General features: G+C 57.5%; 1 protein-coding gene across 1 annotated transcript in view; it reads left to right on the forward strand.

Annotated features, from left to right (window-relative positions):
• The window catches only part of LOC121274198 (tyrosine-protein phosphatase non-receptor type 18-like), a gene marked incomplete at its 3' end in the record, with an annotated part of 29,730 nt that extends 10,608 nt beyond the window's left edge, over positions 1-19,122 (forward strand). Inside the window, exons 2-4 of the mRNA XM_041181399.1 lie at positions 13,882-13,990; positions 16,513-16,589; positions 19,027-19,122. Coding sequence (XP_041037333.1) covers positions 13,882-13,990; positions 16,513-16,589; positions 19,027-19,122 — 282 coding nt within the window. The remainder of the gene's footprint in view (positions 1-13,881; positions 13,991-16,512; positions 16,590-19,026) is intronic.
• Between the last annotated feature and the right edge of the window lie 3,012 nt (positions 19,123-22,134).

Consider the following 22,134-nt stretch of genomic DNA (forward strand, 5'->3'; position numbering starts at 1 on the left):
CAGTGCTGAGGGAGCGCCGCACTGTGGGAGGGTCAGCGCTAAGGGAGAGCCGCACTGTGGGAGGGTCAGTGCTGAGGGAGCGCCGCACTGTCGGAGGGCAGCGCTGAGGGAGTGCCGCACTGTCGGTGGGTCAGTGCTGAGGGAGCACCGCACTGTCGGAGGATCAGTGCTGAGGGAGCGCCGCACTGTCGGAGGATCAGTGCTGAGGGAGCGCCGCACTGTGGGAGGGTCAGCGCTGAGGGAGAGCCGCACTGTGGGAGGGTCAGTGCTGAGGGAGCGCCGCACTGTTGGAGGGCAGCGCTGAGGGAGTGCCGCACTGTCAGAGGGTCAGTGCTGAGGGAGTGCCGCACTGTCGGAGGGTCAGTGCTGAGGGAGCGCCGCACTGTCGGAGGGTCAGTGCTGAGGGAGCGCCGCACTGTCGGAGGGTCAGTGCTGAGGGAGCACCGCACTGTCGGAGGATCAGTGCTGAGGGAGCGCCGCACTGTGGGAGGGTCAGTGCTGAGGGAGCGCCGCACTGTCGGAGGGTCAGTGCTGAGGGAGCGCCGCACTGTGGGATGGTCAGTGCTGAGGGAGAGCCGCACTGTGGGAGGGTCAGTGCTGAGGGAGCGCCGCACTCTCGGAGGGTCAGTGCTGAGGGAGCACCGCACTGTGGGAGGGTCAGTGCTGAGGGAGCGCCGCACTGTCGGAGGATCAGTGCTGAGGGAGAGCCGCACTGTCGGAGGGTCAGAGCTGAGGGAGAGCCGCACTGTCGGAGGGTCAGTGCTGAGGGAGCGCCGCACTGTGGGAGGGTCAGTGCTGAGGGAGCGCCGCACAGTCGGAGGGTCAGAGCTGAGGGAGTGCTGCACTGTCGGAGGGTCAGAGCTGAGGGAGTGCCGCACTGTCGGAGGGTCAGTGCTGAGGGAGAGCCGCACTGTGGGAGGGTCAGTGCTGAGGGAGAGCCGCACTGTGGGAGGGTCAGGGCTGAGGGAGCGCCTCACTGTCGGAGGGTCAGTGCTGAGGGAGTGCCGCACTGTCAGAGGGTCAGTGCTGAGGGAGTGCCGCACTGTGGGAGGGTCAATGCTGAGGGAGCGCCGCACTGTCGGAGGGTCAGTGCTGAGGGACCACCGCACTGTCGGAGGATCAGTGCTGAGGGAGAGCCGCACTGTCGGAGGGTCAGCGCTGAGGGAGCGCCTCACTGTCGGAGGGTCAGTGCTGAGGGACCACCGCACTGTCGGAGGATCAGTGCTGAGGGAGAGCCGCACTGTCGGAGGGTTAGCGCTGAGGGAGCGCCTCACTGTCGGAGGGTCAGTGCTGAGGGAGCGCCGCACTGTCGGAGGGTCAGTGCTGACGGAGCGCCGCACTGTGGGAGGGTCAGTGCTGAGGGAGCGCCGCACTGTCGGAGGGTCAGTGCTGAGTGAGCGCCGCACTGTGGGAGGGTCAGTGCTGAGGGAGCGCCGCACTGTCGGAGGGTCAGTGCTGAGGGAGCACCGCACTGTCGGAGGGTCAGTGCTGAGGGAGCACCGCACTGTGGGAGGGTCAGCGCTGAGGGAGAGCCGCACTCTCGGAGGGTCAGTGCTGAGGGAGCACCGCACTGTGGGAGGGTCAGAGCTGAGGGAGCGCCGCACTGTCGGAGGATCAGTGCTGAGGGAGCGCCGCACTGTCGGAGGGTCAGTGCTGAGGGAGCGCCGCACTGTCGGTGGGTCAGTGCTGAGGGAGCACCGCACTGTCGGAGGATCAGTGCTGAGGGAGCGCCGCACTGTCGGAGGATCAGTGCTGAGGGAGCGCCGCACTGTGGGAGGGTCAGCGCTGAGGGAGAGCCGCACTGTGGGAGGGTCAGTGCTGAGGGAGCGCCGCACTGTCGGAGGGCAGCGCTGAGGGAGTGCCGTACTGTCGGTGGGTCAGTGCTGAGGGAGCACCGCACTGTCGGAGGATCAGTGCTGAGGGAGCGCCGCACTGTCGGAGGATCAGTGCTGAGGGAGCGCCGCACTGTGGGAGGGTCAGCGCTGAGGGAGAGCCGCACTGTGGGAGGGTCAGTGCTGAGGGAGTGCCGCACTGTCAGAGGGTCAGTGCTGAGGGAGTGCCGCACTGTGGGAGGGTCAGTGCTGAGGGAGCGCCGCACTGTGGGAGGGTCAGTGCTGAGGGAGCGCCGCACTGTCGGAGGGTCAGTGCTGAGGGAGCACCGCACTGTCGGAGGATCAGTGCTGAGGGAGCGCCGCACTGTGGGAGGGTCAGTGCTGAGGGAGCGCCGCACTGTCGGAGGGTCAGTGCTGAGGGAGCGCCGCACTGTGGGATGGTCAGTGCTGAGGGAGAGCCGCACTGTGGGAGGGTCAGTGCTGAGGGAGCGCCGCACTCTCGGAGGGTCAGTGCTGAGGGAGCACCGCACTGTGGGAGGGTCAGTGCTGAGGGAGCGCCGCACTGTCAGAGGATCAGTGCTGAGGGAGCGCCGCACTGTCAGAGGATCAGTGCTGAGGGAGAGCCGCACTGTCGGAGGGTCAGAGCTGAGGGAGAGCTGCACTGTCGGAGGGTCAGTGCTGAGGGAGCGCCGCACTGTGGGAGGGTCAGTGCTGAGTGAGCGCCGCACAGTCGGAGGGTCAGAGCTGAGGGAGTGCTGCACTGTCGGAGGGTCAGAGCTGAGGGAGTGCCGCACTGTGGGAGGGTCAGTGCTGAGGGAGAGCCGAACTGTGGGAGGGTCAGTGCTGAGGGAGAGCCGCACTGTGGGAGGGTCAGGGCTGAGGGAGCGCCTCACTGTCAGAGGGTCAGTGCTGAGGGAGTGCCGCACTGTGGGAGGGTCAATGCTGAGGGAGCGCCGCACTGTGGGAGGGTCAGTGCTGAGGGAGCGCTGCGCTGTCGGAGGGTCAGTGCTGAGGGACCACCGCACTGTCGGAGGATCAGTGCTGAGGGAGCGCCGCACTGTCGGAGGGTCAGTGCTGAGGGAGCGCCGCACTGTCGGAGGATCATTGCTGAGGGAGAGCCGCACTGTCGGAGGGTCAGAGCTGAGGGAGAGCCGCACTGTGGGAGGGTCAGTGCTGAGGGAGAGCCGCACTGTGGGAGGGTCAGTGCTGAGGGAGCGCCGCACTGTCGGAGGGTCAGTGCTGAGGGAGTGCCGCACTGTCAGAGGGTCAGTGCTGAGGGAGTGCCGCACTGTGGGAGGGTCAGTGCTGAAGGAGCGCCGCACTGTCGGAGGGTCAGTGCTGAGGGAGCGCCGCACTGTCGGAGGGTCAGTGCTGAGGGACCACCGCACTGTCGGAGGATCAGTGCTGAGGGAGAGCCGCACTGTCGGAGGGTCAGCGCTGAGGGAGCGCCTCACTGTCGGAGGGTCAGTGCTGAGGGAGCGCCGCACTGTCGGAGGGTCAGTGCTGACGGAGCACCGCACTGTGGGAGGGTCAGTGCTGAGGGAGCGCCGCACTGTCGGAGGGTCAGTGCTGAGTGAGCACCGCACTGTGGGAGGGTCAGTGCTGAGGGAGCGCCGCACTGTCGGAGGGTCAGTGCTGAGAGAGCACCGCACTGTCGGAGGGTCAGTGCTGAGGGAGCACCGCACTGTGGGAGGGTCAGCGCTGAGGGAGTGCCGCACTGTCGGAGGGTCAGTGCTGAGGGAGCACAGCACTGTCGGAGGGTCAGTGCTGAGAGAGTGCCGCGCTGTCGGAGGGTCAGCGCTGAGGGAGCACCGCACTGTCGGAGGGTCAGTGCTGAGGGAGCGCCGCACTGTCGGAGGGTCAGTGCTGAGGGAGCGCCGCACTGTCGGAGGGTCAGTGCTGAGGGAGCGCCGCACTGTCGGAGGGTCAGTGTTTAGGGAGCGCCGCACTGTCGGAGGGTCAGTGCTGAGGGAGCACCGCACTGTGGGAGTGTCAGTGCTGAGGGAGCGCCGCACTGTCGGAGGGTCAGTGCTGAGGGAGCACCGCACTGTGGGAGGGTCAGCGCTGAGGGAGTGCCGCACTGTCGGAGGGTCAGTGCTGAGGGAGCACAGCACTGTCGGAGGGTCAGTGCTGAGAGAGTGCCGCGCTGTCGGAGGGTCAGCGCTGAGGGAGCACCGCACTGTCGGAGGGTCAGTGCTGAGGGAGCACCGCACTGTCGGAGGGTCAGTGCTGAGGGAGCGCCGCACTGTCGGAGGGTCAGCGCTGAGGGAGCACCGCACTGTCGGAGGGTCAGTGCTGAGGGAGCACCGCACTGTCGGAGGGTCAGTGCTGAGGGAGCGCCGCACTGTCGGAGGGTCAGTGCTGAGAGAGCACCGCACTGTCGGAGGGTCAGTGCTGAGGGAGCACCGCACTGTGGGAGGGTCAGCGCTGAGGGAGTGCCGCACTGTCGGAGGGTCAGTGCTGAGGGAGCACAGCGCTGTCGGAGGGTCAGTGCTGAGAGAGTGCCGCGCTGTCGGAGGGTCAGTGCTGAGGGAGCACCGCACTGTCGGAGGGTCAGTGCTGAGGGAGCACCGCACTGTCGGAGGGTCAGTGCTGAGGGAGCGCCGCACTGTCGGAGGGTCAGTGCTGAGGGAGCGCCGCACTGTCGGAGGGTCAGTGTTTAGGGAGCGCCGCACTGTCGGAGGGTCAGTGCTGAGGGAGCACCGCACTGTGGGAGTGTCAGTGCTGAGGGAGCGCCGCACTGTCGGAGGGTCAGTGCTGAGGGAGCACCGCACTGTGGGAGGGTCAGCGCTGAGGGAGTGCCGCACTGTCGGAGGGTCAGTGCTGAGGGAGCACAGCACTGTCGGAGGGTCAGTGCTGAGAGAGTGCCGCGCTGTCGGAGGGTCAGCGCTGAGGGAGCACCGCACTGTCGGAGGGTCAGTGCTGAGGGAGCACCGCACTGTCGGAGGGTCAGTGCTGAGGGAGCGCCGCACTGTCGGAGGGTCAGCGCTGAGGGAGCACCGCACTGTCGGAGGGTCAGTGCTGAGGGAGCACCGCACTGTCGGAGGGTCAGTGCTGAGGGAGCGCCGCACTGTCGGAGGGTCAGTGCTGAGGGAGCGCCGCACTGTCGGAGGGTCAGTGTTTAGGGAGCGCCGCACTGTCGGAGGGACGGTGCAGAGAGCACCGCACTATCGAAGGGTCAGTGCTGAGGGAGCGCCGCACTGTCGGAGGGACGGTGCAGAGAGCACCGCACTGTCGGAGGGTCAGTGCTGAGGGAGCGCCGCACTGTCGGAAAGTCAGTGCTGAGGGAGCACCGCACTGTCGGAGGGTCAGTGCTGAGGGAACGCCGCACTGTCGGAGGGTCAGTGCTGAGGGAGCGTCGCACTGTCGGAGGGTCAGTGCTGAGGGAGCGCCGCACTGTCGGAGGGTCAGCGCTGATGGAGCACCGCACTGTCGGAGGTTCAGCGCTGAGGGAGCGCCGCACTGTCAGAGGGTCAGTGCTGAGGGAGCGCCGCACTGTCAGAGGGTCAGTGCTGAGGGAGCGCCGCACTGTCGGAGGGTCAGTGCTGAGGGAGCGCCGCACTGTCGGAGGGTCAGTGCTGAGGGAGCACCGCACTGTCGGAGGGTCAGTGCTGAGGGAACGCCGCACTGTCGGAGGGTCAGTGCTGAGGGAGCGTCGCACTGTCGGAGGGTCAGTGCTGAGGGAGCGCCGCACTGTCGGAGGGTCAGCGCTGATGGAGCACCGCACTGTCGGAGGTTCAGCGCTGAGGGAGCGCCGCACTGTCAGAGGGTCAGTGCTGAGGGAGCGCCGCACTGTCAGAGGGTCAGTGCTGAGGGAGCACCGCACTGTCGGAGGCTCAGCGCTGAGGGAGCGCCGCACTGTCAGAGGGTCAGTGCTGAGGGAGCGCCGCACTGTCGGAGGGTCAGCGCTGATGGAGCACCGCACTGTCGGAGGTTCAGCGCTGAGGGAGCGCCGCACTGTCGGAGGGTCAGTGCTGAGGGAGCGCCGCACTGTGGGAGGGTCAGTGCTGAGGGAGCTCCGCACTGTGGTAGGGTCAGTGCTGAGGGAGCGCCGCACTGTCGGAGTGTCAGTACTGAGGGAGCGCCGCACTGTGGGAGGGTCAGCGCTGAGGGAGTGCCGCACTGTCGGAGGGTCAGTACTGAGGGAGCGCCGCACTGTCAGAGGGTCAGTGCTGAGGAAGCGCCGCACTGTCAGAGGGTCAGTCGCTTTTGCCTCCTGGCTGTGTTTTGGGATCTTTCTTTGCGCCGACAGGGCCTCTCCTACATTGGCAGCCGTGTGCGCCTTCCCTGGCGCTCGCTGCCGGAGTACCTGAGCTCAGGGTGCTCGTCATGACAACGGGCTGTTGACTTTCCGGAACGTTCTCCTACCTTGATCGGCCGGTTTTTCCAGATGTGAGAAGTCGTTTGTTGAACGAGGAGCGATTTCTGTCTCGGTGCCAATGGCCTGTGTTCAGTTTTAACCCTTGACATGCAGGATCGGGTAGGTGGCAACAGAATGGGCGGTTAGCAGGCCTTAGGCCCCTAGTAGTTGCCCTTGGTCCCTAAGCATTCAATGATTCTATCAAGAGTTAAACGAATGAGTACGAAAGCAGGGAAGTCAATTCTGACCCTTTATGAAGCCTTGGTTAGGCCCCAAACTAGATTAATGAGCCCTGTTGAAGCCTGTTGGGGTGGAAATTGGAAACCAAATCCTTAAATTGTTCTAGGACCAGACGAGAGCATGAAACGGTATCGATGCAGTCATTGATGTACTGGAGAAAGAGTTGTGGAAGGGGGCCGGAGTAGGACTGGAACAAGGAATGTTCCACATACCCCATAAAGAGACAGGCATAGCTGGGGCCCATGCGGGTACCCATAGCCACACCTTTTATTTGGAGGAAGTGAGAGGAGTTGAAGGAGAAATTGTTCAGTGTGAGAACAAGTTCAGCCAGACAGAGGAGAGTAGTGGTGGATGGGGATTGTTCGGGCCTCTGTTCGAGGAAGAAGCTAAGGGCCCTCAGACCATCCTGGTGGGGGATGGAGGTGTAGAGGGATTGTACGTCCATGGTGAAGAAGAAGTGGTTGGGGCCAGGGAACTGGAAATTGTTGATGTGACGTAAGGTGTCAGAGGAATCCTGGAAGTAGATGGGAAGGGACTGGACAAGGGGAGAGAGAAGGGAGTCAAGATAATGAGAAATGAGTTCTGTGGGGCAGGAGCAAGCTGAGACGATCGGTCTACCAGGACAGTTCTGTTTGTGGATTTTGGGTAGGAGGTAGAAGCGGTCCGTCCGAGGTTGGGCGACTATCAGTTTGGAAGCTGTGGGAGGGAGATCCCCAGAGGAGATGAGGTCAGTGACGGTCCTGGAAACAATGGCTTGATGTTCAGTGGTGGGGTCATGGTCCAGGGAGAGGTAGGAGGAAGTGTCTGCGAGTTGACGCTCAGCCTCTGCGAGGTAGAGGTCAGTGCACCAGACAACAACAGCACCACCCTTGTCAGCGGGTTTGATGACAATGTCAGGGTTGGACCTGAGAGAATGGAGTGCAGTAAGTTCAGAGAGAGAGAGATTAGAATGGGTGAGAGGAGCAGAGAAATTGAGACGACTAATGTCGCGCCGACAGTTCTCAATGAAAAGATCAAGAGAAGGTAAGAATCCAGAGGGAGGGGTCCAGGTGGAGGGGGAATATTGGAGATGGGTGAAAGGATCCGTTGAATGGGGAGAGGACTGCTGCCCAAAGAAGTGAGCCCGGAGACGAAGACGGCGGAAGAAGAGTTCAGTATCATGCCGAGCCCGAAATTCATTGAGGTGAGGGCGCAAGGGTATGAAACTAAGTCCTCTGCTGAGCACTGAACGTTCAGCATCGGAGAGGGGAAGGTCAGGGGGTATAGTGAATACACGGCTGGGGTTGGGACTGGAAGAAAGGGTGGGGACGGAGGAACAGGCTGGGGTGGAGGGTCCTAGATGGGTGTTGGTGTCGATGAGTTGTTGTAGCTTGCGTTCCTTAGCACTTGAGAGAAAGAGAAAAAGTTTCTTGTTGAGGCGTTGGATGAGCCGAAGGATAAAATGAAACTGGGGGCACGCGCAGCTTTGAAAAAGGGTACGGCGGTGCTGCTGGAGGGAGAGGTCGAGTGTGTTCACGTGGCGGCGCATGGCACTGAGTGTGGATCTCAGGATGCAACGGGAACAGCAGTCCGAGGAGCGTTGAACGTCCCGGAGATACCTGTAATCCTGGGTGGGTTCGAAACAAGAGGGGTGGGACTTCGGTTGAAATCCACGTGGGTAAGTCGGAGACGGAGACAGTCACTGAGGAACGAGGTGTGGTGGGAGCAGGTGGGAGCTGGAGAGGACAGGAAACGGGAGAAATGGAAATACTGTCGGAAAGAGGTGCAGAAGTTCCTTGAAGGGAATGGCAGTGAATTAAATTGTGAGGCAAAAGGAAAGCACTACACATGCTGTAAACGTGAAATTAAAACAAAGTGCCACAAAATCTGCTCTCAGCATGTTTTTTCTCTTAAGTTAGGACACTACCAGGTTGGCTGATTTACACACACGCGCGTGCACACACACACACTCTCTCTCTCTCACACAAACTCACGTACATTCTCTCACACACACACATACACACACACACGTGCGTGCACACACACACACACGCACTCTCTCACACAAACTCATGTACACTCACACACACACGCTCGTGCACACACACAAACACACTCTCACACAAACTCACGTACACTCTCTCACACGCACGCGTGCACACACACACTAACTCATGTACACTCTCACACACACACACTCACACAAACTCATGTACTCTCACACACACGCGCGTGCACACACACACACTCTCTCCCTCACAAACTCACGTACACTCTCTCACACGTGCACGTGCACACACACACACACGCTCTCTCTCACACAAACTCATGTACACTCACACACACACACACTCTCTCTCACACAAACTCATGTACACACACGCGCGTGCACACACACACAAACTCACGTACACACACGCGCGAGTGCGCGCACACACTCTCTCACACAAACTCACGTACACTCTCTCACACGCGCGTGCACACACACACACAAACTCATGTACACTCTTTCTCACACACACACGTGCATGCACACACACAGACACACACAAACTCATGTACACTCACACACGCGCGTGCACACACACACTCTCACACAAACTCATGTACTCTCACACACACACGCGCGTGCACACACACACACTCACAGAAACTCACGTACACACACACACAAACTCACGTACACTCTTTCACACACACGCGCGTGCACACACAAACACACACATTCTCTCTCTCACAAACTCACATACACTCTCACACACACACACACACACTCTCACTCTTTCTGTAGGGGGTGGTGGTGTGTGTCAGCTTCACCTCTGACCTCTGAGCGGTCCGAATCGCTCCCACTCCCTGGGTTCTAGACCTTGGATTTATTTGGGGATTGTGACAAAGTGCAGCAGACAACTGGTTTTGGTGTAAGAAAAAACTGTGTTTATTGAAGTCACAAATGAATTTATAACATTCGAATTACACAGATTATGCAGACGTACAAAGTACACTTGGTTAAGAATGGGGAGACACACGGCATAATGAGGGAAAATCACACTACTAATCCCCTTACCCTTGTCCCACCCCCCAAACCTAACTAAATTGAACTAGGAGAGGTCAGGGATCAAGCTCCCCAACCCAGGGTTCATTCACCGGTCGAAATCCAGCCAGGTAAGCGGGTTGCAGTTTTGGGGTACGCTCTTTGTGTCCTCTGGGGCCTGTCATCCCCACGTGGCCCTGGTCTGTGGAATTGGCGAAGGTTCTTCAGTTGGGTGGAGGACGCGGTTGTGGGTGGTCGATCTTGGTGGAGGGCTGGGGGTTGAGGCCTTGTTGTCTTCGGTTGAGCCTGCCACCCCGTGCCCCTCTCCCTGATGTTGCCTGTGGGCCTGCAAAACCTCCAGATCTCCTCCCTGCTTAAACTCGGCTTCAACCACTCCCAACTGCTCACCGCCCTGTGTCAGCTTTCCAAACTGCTCACCTTTCTGTGTCCCTGCCCAAAAACTGCTCACTTCAGATCTCCTGGCCCAGTTATCCTGTTTTTTTTAAAAAAAATTCTTATCTCATTCCAAATCAAGGTTAGTTCTTTGTTTGATTTTGGTGGGCTTCCCCAGGTGATTGTTGTCTCGTTGTTTTTAATGGGCTCGAATGATGTTTATCATTGTCTTCCTGCTCCCGTAACTAGTCTTGAACTGAAAGCCATTGTATGTGTGGAGTATTGATGGGTTCGCTTAATTGCATTGATTGTGGTCTTCCTGCCCCTGTAGTTAGTAGCGATTATTTTGCAAGATTTTGATGGGCTTTAGTTTCATGTTGGTTGTTTTAAAGGGAAGAATGCGTATTTTGTCTCCTCTCTGTCTGGTTTCAGGTAAAAGTCCAAAAATCATATCCTTGTTGATGATATGAAAAATGTGGGAATTTTGAGAACCCTTCATCTCTCACAAACTCACATACACTCTCTCTTTCTCTCTCGCGCACACACACTCTCACATACACATTCTCTCTCGCGCACACACTCTCACATACACTCTCATACACACACCCTCACGTACACTCTCGCACACACACCCTCACGTACACTCTCTCGCACACACACCCTCATGTACACTGTCTCTTGCACACACCCTCACACACACATGTCCACTCTCTCTCTCACACGCACACATGTACACTCTCTCTCTCACACACCCTCACATATACATTCTCTCTCGCATGCATACACACACCCTCACACACACATTCTCTCTTGCGCGCGCACACACCCTCGCATACACTCCCTCTCACACGCAGCTTCTCTTGTACACACTCTCATACACACTCTCTCTCTCTCACACACACTCACGTACACTCTCTCTCTTGCATACAATCTCTCTCTCACGCACACCCTCACGTATACTCTGTCTATGGCTCACACACACCCTCACACACATTCTCTCTCTCACACACACCCTCTCTCATACACACTCTCACGTACACTCTCTCACGCACACCCTCACGTATACTCTCTCTCTGTTCTCTCTCTCTCACACGCACACACGAGCTTTTTATTTTTTGTCGGACTGTGGATTAAAATTATGATGGCTGCAGGTTGAAAGATGTATCCACTGGAGCAGGCTGACAGTTATATACAATGTTGCAGTCCTGCAACAGAGTGTGCCATGAAAGACAGGATGGTGCTGGAAAGGAGTCCTGGACCAAAGCAGCTGCCTGGCAACAATGTTTGAATTGGCTCCTGACCAGGTGACCAGGGTTTGTGTGAGAGCAGTGCAGCAGAATAGCTCCTAGCCTGAGAGGAAAAAGACCTAAAACCTCTCTCTCCCATGTGCGGAAGATCCCATTAATTCTACAGTGATAGCTAGCTGGCTTTTCTCTCCTGATATTTCTATAACCTGCTCTCTCTTTGAAAACCCCTGTCAAGAGGCAAAGGGGAAAATCACTGTTTAAGACATTGAAAGGCAAGTGCTCAGCCAGTGAACCAAATACTGAAAGTGCTGGAAGGACACCTCGTGTTATCAAAACCTGAAAGGAATTTGGAATACATCAATCCATATCAACCCATCAAATCGTGTACTCTGGAACTGGTACTATTGAACTGTTTTATCCCGCCCTTAAATTCCATGTTTTTGTATGTATTATGTGTCTCGTATCTATGCGTATAGGGACTTAAGAAGAGATAGGGTGCAGGTTATAGAATTAGAAATTAGCAGTTCATATTTCTTTCTTTTGCCACTAGTTAAAGACAATTTGTTCAATAAACAGTTATTTTCTTATCAAGTTTACAAACCTGGCGCTCGTATTCTATTAACCTAAATTAAAGTTAGGTAGAATTGGGCTAATCTGGTGATTTGGTCAAACTTTTCACATTTGTGGCGGCGCGGAGGAGCAGTGAGGTTTGATATTACAGTGCACTATCCCCAGCGATCGTGACAATGTTCTCTCTCTCTCTCTCTCTCTCTCTCTCCCCCTCCCCCCCCCACACACGTGCTCTTTCACAGATACGTGCTCTTTGTCGCACATAACGCACACACACTCACATGCGCTCTCTCTCACACACGTACTCCCTCTCTCTCACCCACACACACATGTACTCTCTCTCTCTCTCTCTCACACATACACTCTCTCTCTCTCCTACGTGCTCTCTCTCTCTCGTACACATGTATAGTCTCTTTTGCCCACACACATACTTTCTCTCCCTCTCACGCAAACACGTACACTATCTCTCTCGCACGCACTCGTGCGCTCTCTCTCGCACACATGTACACACACACACTCACACGTACACTCACTCTCACACTCACGTGTACTCGCACATGCACACATGCTGTCACACACACACATGTACGTGCTCTCATACACGCGCACACATGCTCTCTTTCTCAAAGGTGCACACACGTGCTATCTCACAGACACTCACACTCACGCTCTCTCTCGTGTGTGCATACACAGGGCCAGTGCAGGAGTATTAGTCACACAACATAGACTTTCAGCCCTGTGACACCAACCCCAACAATTTACTTTTGAAACTGACCGTGGTGCGTTGATGGGAATAAGAATTCTGCATTTCTAATTACAGATTTATTTGACATGAGAGAGCAAAAATAATATGGTCCTGTTTTCTCATTGTTTGACATGTATGAGCAATAACATGTATGATCATGTGTAATAGGGCGATGTAATACTGTGTGTCCTGCAACAGCTTCCAGATAACTTTATAGCAAGTAGCACAATCAGTTGTCCTTCTGATCGGGTGGACTGGATGAAATTATTTATTTGATGTTACTCACTGGGTCACAGTTCTAGAATAGTGACCTCCATGTACAAATCTGTAAAACTGTTGAATAAACAGAACGAGGAATATATTCTGGAATTTTGGGAAAGAGAGCCATGTAAATACATGAAAATCCAGATGTTTGTCAGTACATGTGGATGTTTTTCTGTAAATCTAGGTCTTTCATTCCCTCTGCTGAAGCCGCTTGGTGGTGTTTTGTCGAGAGCTCAGTCGATGCTCTTCCAGCCTTACTAATCTTTCCATGACAGTGACTGACTAGTTTGCAGAGTGGGTACAACGAGCGGGAGAGGCAGAGAGCGAGCGGGAGAGGGGCGCAGAGAGGGGGAAGAGCGGGGTGCGGAGAGGGGGGGAGAGCGGGGTGCGGAGAAGGGGGGAGAGGGGGGTGCAGGGAGAGGGGGCGCAGAGAGGGGGGGAAAGGGGGGCGCAGAGCAAGAGAGAGAGACACAGAGGGAAAGATGCAGTGAGGGAGACAGATTGTGCTCCTGAGTCCCAGACTATTGGAGACATCACATTGCCCTGTCCACCAAGATCTGTAGAAAGGAGGTTCCTCATTTCTCCATGATACGGCCCCATGTTAGGGTAGGGGAAGAAGGACATTTACTATACAGCAGTCCCTCCCCTCACCCCCCACGCCCCCCCACCCGCTCCCCGCAAAAAGAAGGGTGTCTTTGAGTCGGGCTGTGTGAGTCACCCTTAGGTCCAATAGACCACCAATACCATAGCGTCTGTCTGTAACCTGTGCCCCACTGAGAGTCAGAATGATCGTTGGGTTGTTGAGGGGGGGAGGGGGTGCGCAGAGGGGTGAGGGAAGCTCAGGGTCAATCAAAAGTGAACCTTCCTGGCATGTGCATCCTGTCGCACGGGGGAAAAGCGAGTCAGTCGATCGCAAAGGAAAGACTTGCATTTGCGTAGTGCCTTTTGTGAACAGCAGATGCCCCAAAGTGCTTCACATCTTTGGAGTGTGGTCACTGCTAGGACACAGGAAATGTGGCAACCCAATACGTGCACAGCAAGATCCCACAAACAGCAATGCTTCAATCACCCCCACCGCGATCGCCCCCTTCTTTATTTTGGATGCTGACTGAGGGATGGATATTGGCCCCCCCCCAGGACGCAGCGGGGATCCTTTACATAAGCACACCACCCCCCTCAGCGTAGACTCACTCACGGGCCATGTGTTTCTCTTCCCGCAGAGCATTAAGAAGCACCTGGCCTCGATCAGTGACTGGTCGGCTCTGAGCGCGGAGACCGGGAGGGCGAGAGAGAACGCCAAGAAGAATCGCTACAAGGACATCTTACCCTGTATGGCCCTTGTGGTTAACCCAGGAAATGGGCATTGGGCTGGGTCTGTGGTGACGGGGGTGGGGGTGGGGAGTCCGGTGATTTGATGCGGTCCAGACATTGGCCCTTGAATAACAAATCAGATCCAGGTGCGGGCCAAGGGTTTCGCAAACAGGTTTGAGTTTTCCAGAAAGGTTCCTACCACCCAAGAAGGAACATCGTCCCCTTGACTTGGGAATAAAAAAAAAGCAGAGTGTGTCTTAAACAGAGAGTGGCTACAGAATTCCGAGGTGCAGAGGGATCTGGGTGTCCTAGTGCATGAGTCACAAGACGTTGGTGCGCGGGTACAGCAAGTAATTAAGAATAATGGAATGTTATCCTTCATTACGAGAGGGATTGAATATAAAAGTAAGGATGTTAAGCTTCACTTGTACAGGGGCAGTGGTGAGACCACACCTCGAATACTGTGGGCAGTTCTGGTCTCCTTATTTAAGGAAGGGTGTAAACGGGTTGGAGGCGGTTCGGAGGAGGTTTACTAGATTGAGACCTGGAATGAGTGGGTTGTCTGATGAAGAAAGGGTTGGACAGACTGGGCTTGTTCCCACTGGAGTTTAGAAGAGCGAGGGGGAGATTTGATTGAAGTGCACAAAACCCTGAACAGTCTTGAGACAAGGTGGGCATGGAAAGGGATTTTCCTCTTGTGGGTGAGTCCAGAACTAGGGGGGAAGTGTTTTAAAATTAGGACAGAGATGAGGAGAAATGTTTTCCCCTCAGAGGGTTGTGCGAGTTTGGAATTCTCTGCCTCAGGAGGGGGTGGAGGTGGAGGTCACTGAATATTTTTAAGGCCGAGGGAGACAGGTCCTTGTCAGGCAAGGGAATCGAAGGTTACCTGGGTCGATGGGAACGTGGAACACAACAGATCAGCAATGATCTTATCGAATGGTGGAGCAGGCTCGAGGGGCTGAATGGCCTAATCCTGCTCCTGTTTTGTAAATTTTAGTGTTGTTTTAAGTTCCAGGAGAAGAAAAGACACAATTGGTTTGAAAATAAAGCTCTCCTTTCGATATTGGCTCCCATGGAACATTTCAGACAACCGGCCTTCTAATGAATTCTTTTAGACACATTGTGCAGGTATAAATAGCGGAATCTCTAAATAACAACTCTTTTTATTCATTCATGGGATGTGGGGGTCACTGGCTGGGCCCAGCGTTTATTGCCCACCCCTAATTGCCCCCTTGAGAAGGTGGTGGGTGAGCCGCCTTCTTGAGCCACTGCAGTCCCCGTGTAGTGTAGGTACACCCACCGTGCTGTTAGGGAGGAAGTTCCAGGATTTTGTCCCATGTGGTGTAGGTACACCCACCGTACTGTTAGGGAGGGAGTTCCAGGATTTTGTCCTGTGTGGTGTAGGTACACCTACCGTGCTGTTAGGGAGGGAGTTCCAGGATTTTGACCCAGCGACAGTGAAGGAACGGCCGATATATTTCCAAGTCGGGATGGTGAGGGGCTCCTAGGGGAACTTGCAGGTGGTGGTGTTCCCCATGTGTCTGCTGCCCTTGTCCTTCTAGGTGGTAGAGGTGGTGGGTTTGGGCAGCGCTGTCGAAGGAGCCTTGGCGAGTTGCTGCAGTGCATCTTGTAGATGGTACACACACTGCTGCCCCTGTGCGTCGGTGGTGCAGGGAGTGAATGTTTGTGGATGGGGAGCCAATCGAGCGGGGCTGCTTTGTCCTGGACGGTGTCGAGCTTCTTGAGTGTTGTGGGAGCTGCACTCATCCAGGCAAGTGGGGAGTATCCCATCACACTCCTGACTTGTGCCTTGTAGATGGTGGACAGGTTTTGGGGAGTCAGGAGGTGAGTTACTCTCTGCAGGATTCCCAGCCTCTGACCTGCTCTTGTAGCCACAATATTTATATGGCTGGGTCCAGTTCAGTTTCTGGTCAATGGTAACCCCCAGGATGTTGATAGTGGGGGATTCAGTGATGGTAATGCCATTGAACATCAAGCGGCGATGGTTAGATTCTCTCTTGTTGGAGATGGTCATTGCCTGGTACTTGTGTGGGGTGAATGTTCCTTACCACGTGTCGGCCCCAAGCCTGGATATTGTCCAAGTCTTGCTGCATTTGGACATGGGCTGCTTCAGTATCTGAGGAGTCGCGAATGGTGCTGAACATTGTACAACCATCAGCGAACATCCCCACTTCTGACCTTATGATGGGAGGAAGGTCATCGATGAAGCAGCTGGAGATGGTTGTTGAGTGAGGTGTTCAATCCCAGAGGGCCGCTTCTCTGGCCGGCGGGTTTGCCAGTGTCGTTGGCGTTTTAGACCAATGCCTGCGCCACCCCCTCTACCAACCTCCCAAGCCAGTGTTACAACCGGGTGCCGCCAAGCCAAAAGGGGGGCGTCCGGACGAGCGGTCCTCAGGGCCTGTTTAAAGGCCCCTGAGGTATACCATCCCTCTGCCTGTCTGATCGCGCCAAGGTCCACGTTGAAATGGGATGGGGCCTCCCAGCTGAGCTGACCTCCTGTCTTTTCGGTTTCTCCTCAGTCGACCAGACTCGGGTGTCCCTGAAGCTGCTCCTGAACGAAGGGTATTCCGACTACATCAACGCCAACTTCATCCGGGTAAGGTGACCTCGCACCCGCCTGCCCTTCCCCTCAGCCACTGCCCTCGTCCGCCTCTCGATTGTGGGGGGAGAGGCGTCACGCCCGTCTGCCTTCGACATTCCGGAGTGGGAGAGTCCGAGGGTCATACGACCAAAGCACAGCGAGAACCCACACCCGAGCCCCAACCCCGGGGTAGAGAGGCCTAGGAAGTAGGCCCGGGATCCGAGGGTTATTGGGGGTGGGGGGTGGGGGAAGATGGACAGGAAAGGGGCGTTGGATCACATTCAGAACAGCCGGGGTCCCGCTGAATGATGCAGCAGGCTAGAGGGGCTGAATGGCCACATCCCGCTCCCAATTCCTATGTTCCTAACCAACCTTGGCCCCAGCTGGTGTCTCGGTCTCGGCCCGAAGGTCGGAGGTCGTACGGGACGGACACTCCCCACGGGGTCAGCGCTGAGGGAGCGCCGCACTGTCGGGGGGTCAGTGCTGAGGGAGCGCCGCACTGTCGGAGGGTCAGTGCTGAGGGAGCGCCGCACTGTCGGAGGGTCAGCGCTGAGGGAGCGCCGCACTGTCGGAGGGTCAGCGCTGAGGGAGCGCCGCAGTGTGGGAGGGTCAGCGCTGAGGGAGCGCCGCACTGTGGGAGGGTCAGTGCTGAGGGAGCGCCGCACTGTCGGAGGGTCAGCGCTGAGGGAGCGCCGCACTGTCGGTGGGTCAGTGCTGAGGGAGCGCCGCACTGTCGGAGGGTCAGTGCTGAGGGAGCGCCGCACTGTCGGAGGGTCAGTGCTGAGGGAGCGCCGCACTGTCGGTGGGTCAGTGCTGAGGGAGCGCCGCACTGTCGGAGGGTCAGTGCTGAGGGAGTGCCGCGCTGTCGGAGGGTCAGTACTGAGGGAGCGCCGCACTGTCGGAGGGTCAGTGCTGAGGGAGTGCCGCACTGTCGGAGGGTCAGTGCTGAGCGAGTGCCGCACTGTCAGAGGGTCAGTACTGAGGGAGTGCCGCACTGTGGGAGGGTCAGTGCTGAGGGAGCGCCACGCTGTCGGAGTGTCAGTGCTGAGGGAGCGCCGCATTGTCGGAGGGTCAGTGCTGAGGGAGCGCCGCACTGTGGGAGGGTCAGTGCTGAGAGAGCGCCGCACTGTCGGAGGGTCAGTGCTGAGGGAGCGCCGCACTGTCGGAGGGTCAGTGCTGAGGGAGCGCCGCACTGTCGGAGGGTCAGTGCTGAGGGAGCGCCGCACTGTCGGAGGGTCAGCGCTGAGGGTGCGCCGCAGTGTGGGAGGGTCAGTGCTGAGGGAGCGCCGCACTGTCGGAGGGTCAGTGCTGAGGGAGTGCCACATTGGAGGAGGGTCAGTGCTGAGGGAGTGCCGCACTGTCGGAGGGTCAGTGCTGAGGGAGAGCCGCACTGGCGGAGGGTCAGTGCTGAGGGAGCGCCGCACTGTCGGAGGGTCAGTGCTGAGGGAGCGCCGCGCTGTCGGAGGGTCAGTGCTGAGGGAGAGCCGCACTGTCGGAGGGTCAGCGCTGAGGGAGCGCCGCACTGTCGGTGGGTCAGTGCTGAGGGAGCGCCGCGCTGTCGGAGGGTCAGTGCTGAGGGAGCGCCGCACTGTCGGTGGGTCAGTGCTGAGGGAGCGCCGCACTGTCGGAGAGTCAGTGCTGAGGGAGAGCCGCACTGTCGGAGGGTCAGTGCTGAGGGAGAGCCGCACTGTCGGAGAGTCAGTGCTGAGGGAGAGCCGCACTGTCGGAGGGTCAGTGCTGAGGGAGAGCCGCACTGTCAGAGGGTCAGCGCTGAGGGAGCGCCGCACTGTGGGAGGGTCAGTGCTGAGGGAGCGCCGCACTGTGGGAGGGTCAGCGCTGAGGGAGTGCCGCACTGTCGGAGGGTCAGCGCTGAGGGAGCGCCGCACTGTCGGTGGGTCAGTGCTGAGGGAGCGCCGCGCTGTCGGAGGGTCAGCGCTGAGGGAGCGCCGCACTGTCGGTGGGTCAGTGCTGAGGGAGCGCCGCGCTGTCGGAGGGTCAGTGCTGAGGGAGATCCGCACTGTCGGAGGGTCAGTGCTGAGGGAGATCCGCACTGTCGGAGGGTCAGTGCTGAGGGAGCGCTGCACTGTCAGAGGGTCAGAGCTGAGGGAGAGCCGTACTGTATTCAGGGATGTGACCCTAAACCTCCCCGTGCCCCCACTACCCCACTATGTGTCCCCACAGGTGATTGTGACAGACCCCATGTTCCACTGTGGAGCGGGGAGTGGCAGTCACTGGGCTGTGAGGAGGAGGGGTGTTCTACCCAGGGTCCTGAGGCCAATATTTTTTGCTCGACCAACTTGCTGATTATTACATTGCTGTTTGTGGGAGCTTGCTGTGCACAAAATGGCTGCCGCTCTTCTTCCAAGAGCACAGTGAGCGTATTTCGGTCTAGGAATGTTGTTTGTGGTGGTACTGAGTTTGGAGTGACCCTCTGCTGTGTTCCGCACTCCAGGGTGTCGATGGTGAGAGGTACTATATCGCCACACAGGGCCCTCTGCCACAGACGGTGGTAGATTTCTGGAGGATGGTCTGGGAGTTTGATGTTAAGGTGAGGGGACCTGCCTCACACTCGTTCTCAGGCACCTCGTTTCTGTTCTCCCCTCCCCGAAGGTTATTGGACTGCAGCGTGCATCGCCTCCTGGCCCTGCCTCACTCAGTGTCTGTATTCCTGCGTCCGGCTCACTGCCACAATCATTGGGGTGTCAAGGCCTGACCCTCACTCACCCTCACCCTCACACTCACCCTCACACTCACCCTCACCCTCACACTCACACTCACACTCACCCTCACACTCACCCTCACCCTCACCCTCACACACCCTCACACTCACCCTCACACACCCTCACACTCACCCTCACCCTCACACTCACCCTCACGCCCTCACACTCACCCTCACACTCACCCTCACCCTCACACACCCTCACACTCACCCTCACCCTCACCCTCACACTCACACTCACACTCACACTCACACACTCACACACCCTCACCCTCACCCTCACACTCACCCTCACGCCCTCACATTCACACTCACACTCACACCCTCACTCACCCTCACGCCCTCACACTCACACTCACACCCTCACTCACCCTCACACCCTCACACTCACACCCTCACTCACCCTCACGCCCTCACTCACCTTCACAAACACACCCTCACACTCACCCTCACCCTCACGCCCTCACACTCACCCTCACACCCTCACACACCCTCACCCTCACACTCACACTCACACTCACCCTCACGCCCTCACACTCACCCTCACCCTCACACTCACACTCACACTCACCCTCACACCCTCACACTCACACTCACCCTCACGCCCTCACACTCACACTCACCCTCACACCCTCACACTCACACTCACCCTCACGCCCTCACACTCACCCTCACGCCCTCACACCCACGCCCTCACACCCACGCCATCACACCCACGCCCTCACACCCACGCCCTCACACCCACGCCCTCACACCCTCACCCTCATGCCCTCTCATGCCCTCTCACACCCTCACACACCCTCACACACCCTCACACCCCCTCACCCACCCTCACCCACCCTCACGCACCCTCATGCACCCTCACGCACCCTCTCGCACACTCTCACACCCTCACACCCTCACACTCCCTCACACCCTCACACTCCCTCACACCCTCTCACACCCTCTCACACCCTCTCACACACTCTCACACTCTCTCACACACCGTCACACCCTCTCACACCCTCACACTCGTTCTCACACCCTCACACTCGTTGTCCTACTCTCTCACACTGACCTTCACCCTCACACTCTCTCACACACCCTCACACTCTCTCACACACCCTCACACTCTCTCACACACCGTCACACACTCTCACACTCTCACACCCTCTCACACCCTCTCACACCCTCACAAACCCTCACACACTCTCACACCCTCACACTCTCTCACACACCCTCACACACTCTCACACCCTCACACCCTCACACCCCCTCACACTCTCTCACACACCCTCACACACCCTCACACACTCTCACACCCTCACACCCTCACACACTCTCACACTCTCACACTCTCTCACACCCTCACACACCTTCACACACCCTCACACACCCTCACACACCCTCACACACACTCACACACTCTCACACCCTCACACACTCTCACACCCTCACACCCTCACACCCTCTCACACCCTCACACTCGTTCTCACACCCTCACACTTGTTCTCCTACTCTCTCACACTGACCTTCACCCTCACACCCTCTCACACCACCTCACACCCTCTCACACCCTCCCACACCCTCACACGCTCTCACATACTCTCACACGCTCTCACACCCTCACACACCCTCACACACTCACACATTCTCACACCCTCACACATTCTCACACCCTCACACATTCTCACACCCTCTCACACCCTCACACATTCTCACACCCTCACACATTCTCACACCCTCACACCCTCTCACACCCTCACACCCTCTCACACTCTCACACCCTCACACCCTCTCACACTCTCACACACCCTCACACTCTCTCACACTCTCTCACACACACTCACACCCTCTCACACCCTCACACTCGTTCTCACACCCTCACACTCGTTCTCACACCCTCACACTCGTTCTCACACCCTCACACTCGTTCTCCTCTCTCACACTGACCTTCACCCTCACACTCTCTCACACCCTCTCACACCCTCTCACATCCTCACACACCCTCACACACTCTCACACCCTCACACACTCTCACACCCTCACACACTCTCACACCCTCTCACACACTCTCACACCCTCTCACACCCTCTCACACCCTCACACACCCTCACACCCTCACACCCTCACACTTTTACACTCTCTCACACCCTCACACACCCTCACACACCTTCACACACCTTCACACACTCTCACACCCTCACACATTCTCACACCCTCACACCCTCACACCCTCACACTCGTTCTCACACCCTCACACTCGTTCTCACACCCTCACACTCGTTCTCACACCCTCACACTTGTTCTCCTACTCTCTCACACTGACCTTCACCCTCACACTCTCTCACACACCCTCTCACACCACCTCACACCACCTCACACCCTCTCACACCCTCTCACACCCTCACACGCTTTCACACGCTTTCACACGCTCTCACACCCTCACACACCCTCACACCCTCACACATTCTCACACCCTCACACCCTCTCACACCCTCACACATTCTCACACCCTCACACATTCTCACACCCTCACACCCTCTCACACCCTCTCACACCCTCACACATTCTCACACCCTCACACCCTCTCACACCCTCACACATTCTCACACCCTCACACATTCTCACACCCTCACACATTCTCACACCCTCACACCCTCTCACACCCTCACACATTCTCACACCCTCACACCCTCTCACACCCTCACACATTCTCACACCCTCACACATTCTCACACCCTCACACATTCTCACACCCTCACACCCTCTCACACCCTCACACATTCTCACACCCTCACACATTCTCACACCCTCACACATTCTCACACCCTCTCATACCCTCACACCCTCTCACACTCT

This window comes from Carcharodon carcharias, assembly GCF_017639515.1.
Source record: "Carcharodon carcharias isolate sCarCar2 chromosome 35 unlocalized genomic scaffold, sCarCar2.pri SUPER_35_unloc_17, whole genome shotgun sequence".
Taxonomy (NCBI): domain Eukaryota; kingdom Metazoa; phylum Chordata; class Chondrichthyes; order Lamniformes; family Lamnidae; genus Carcharodon; species Carcharodon carcharias.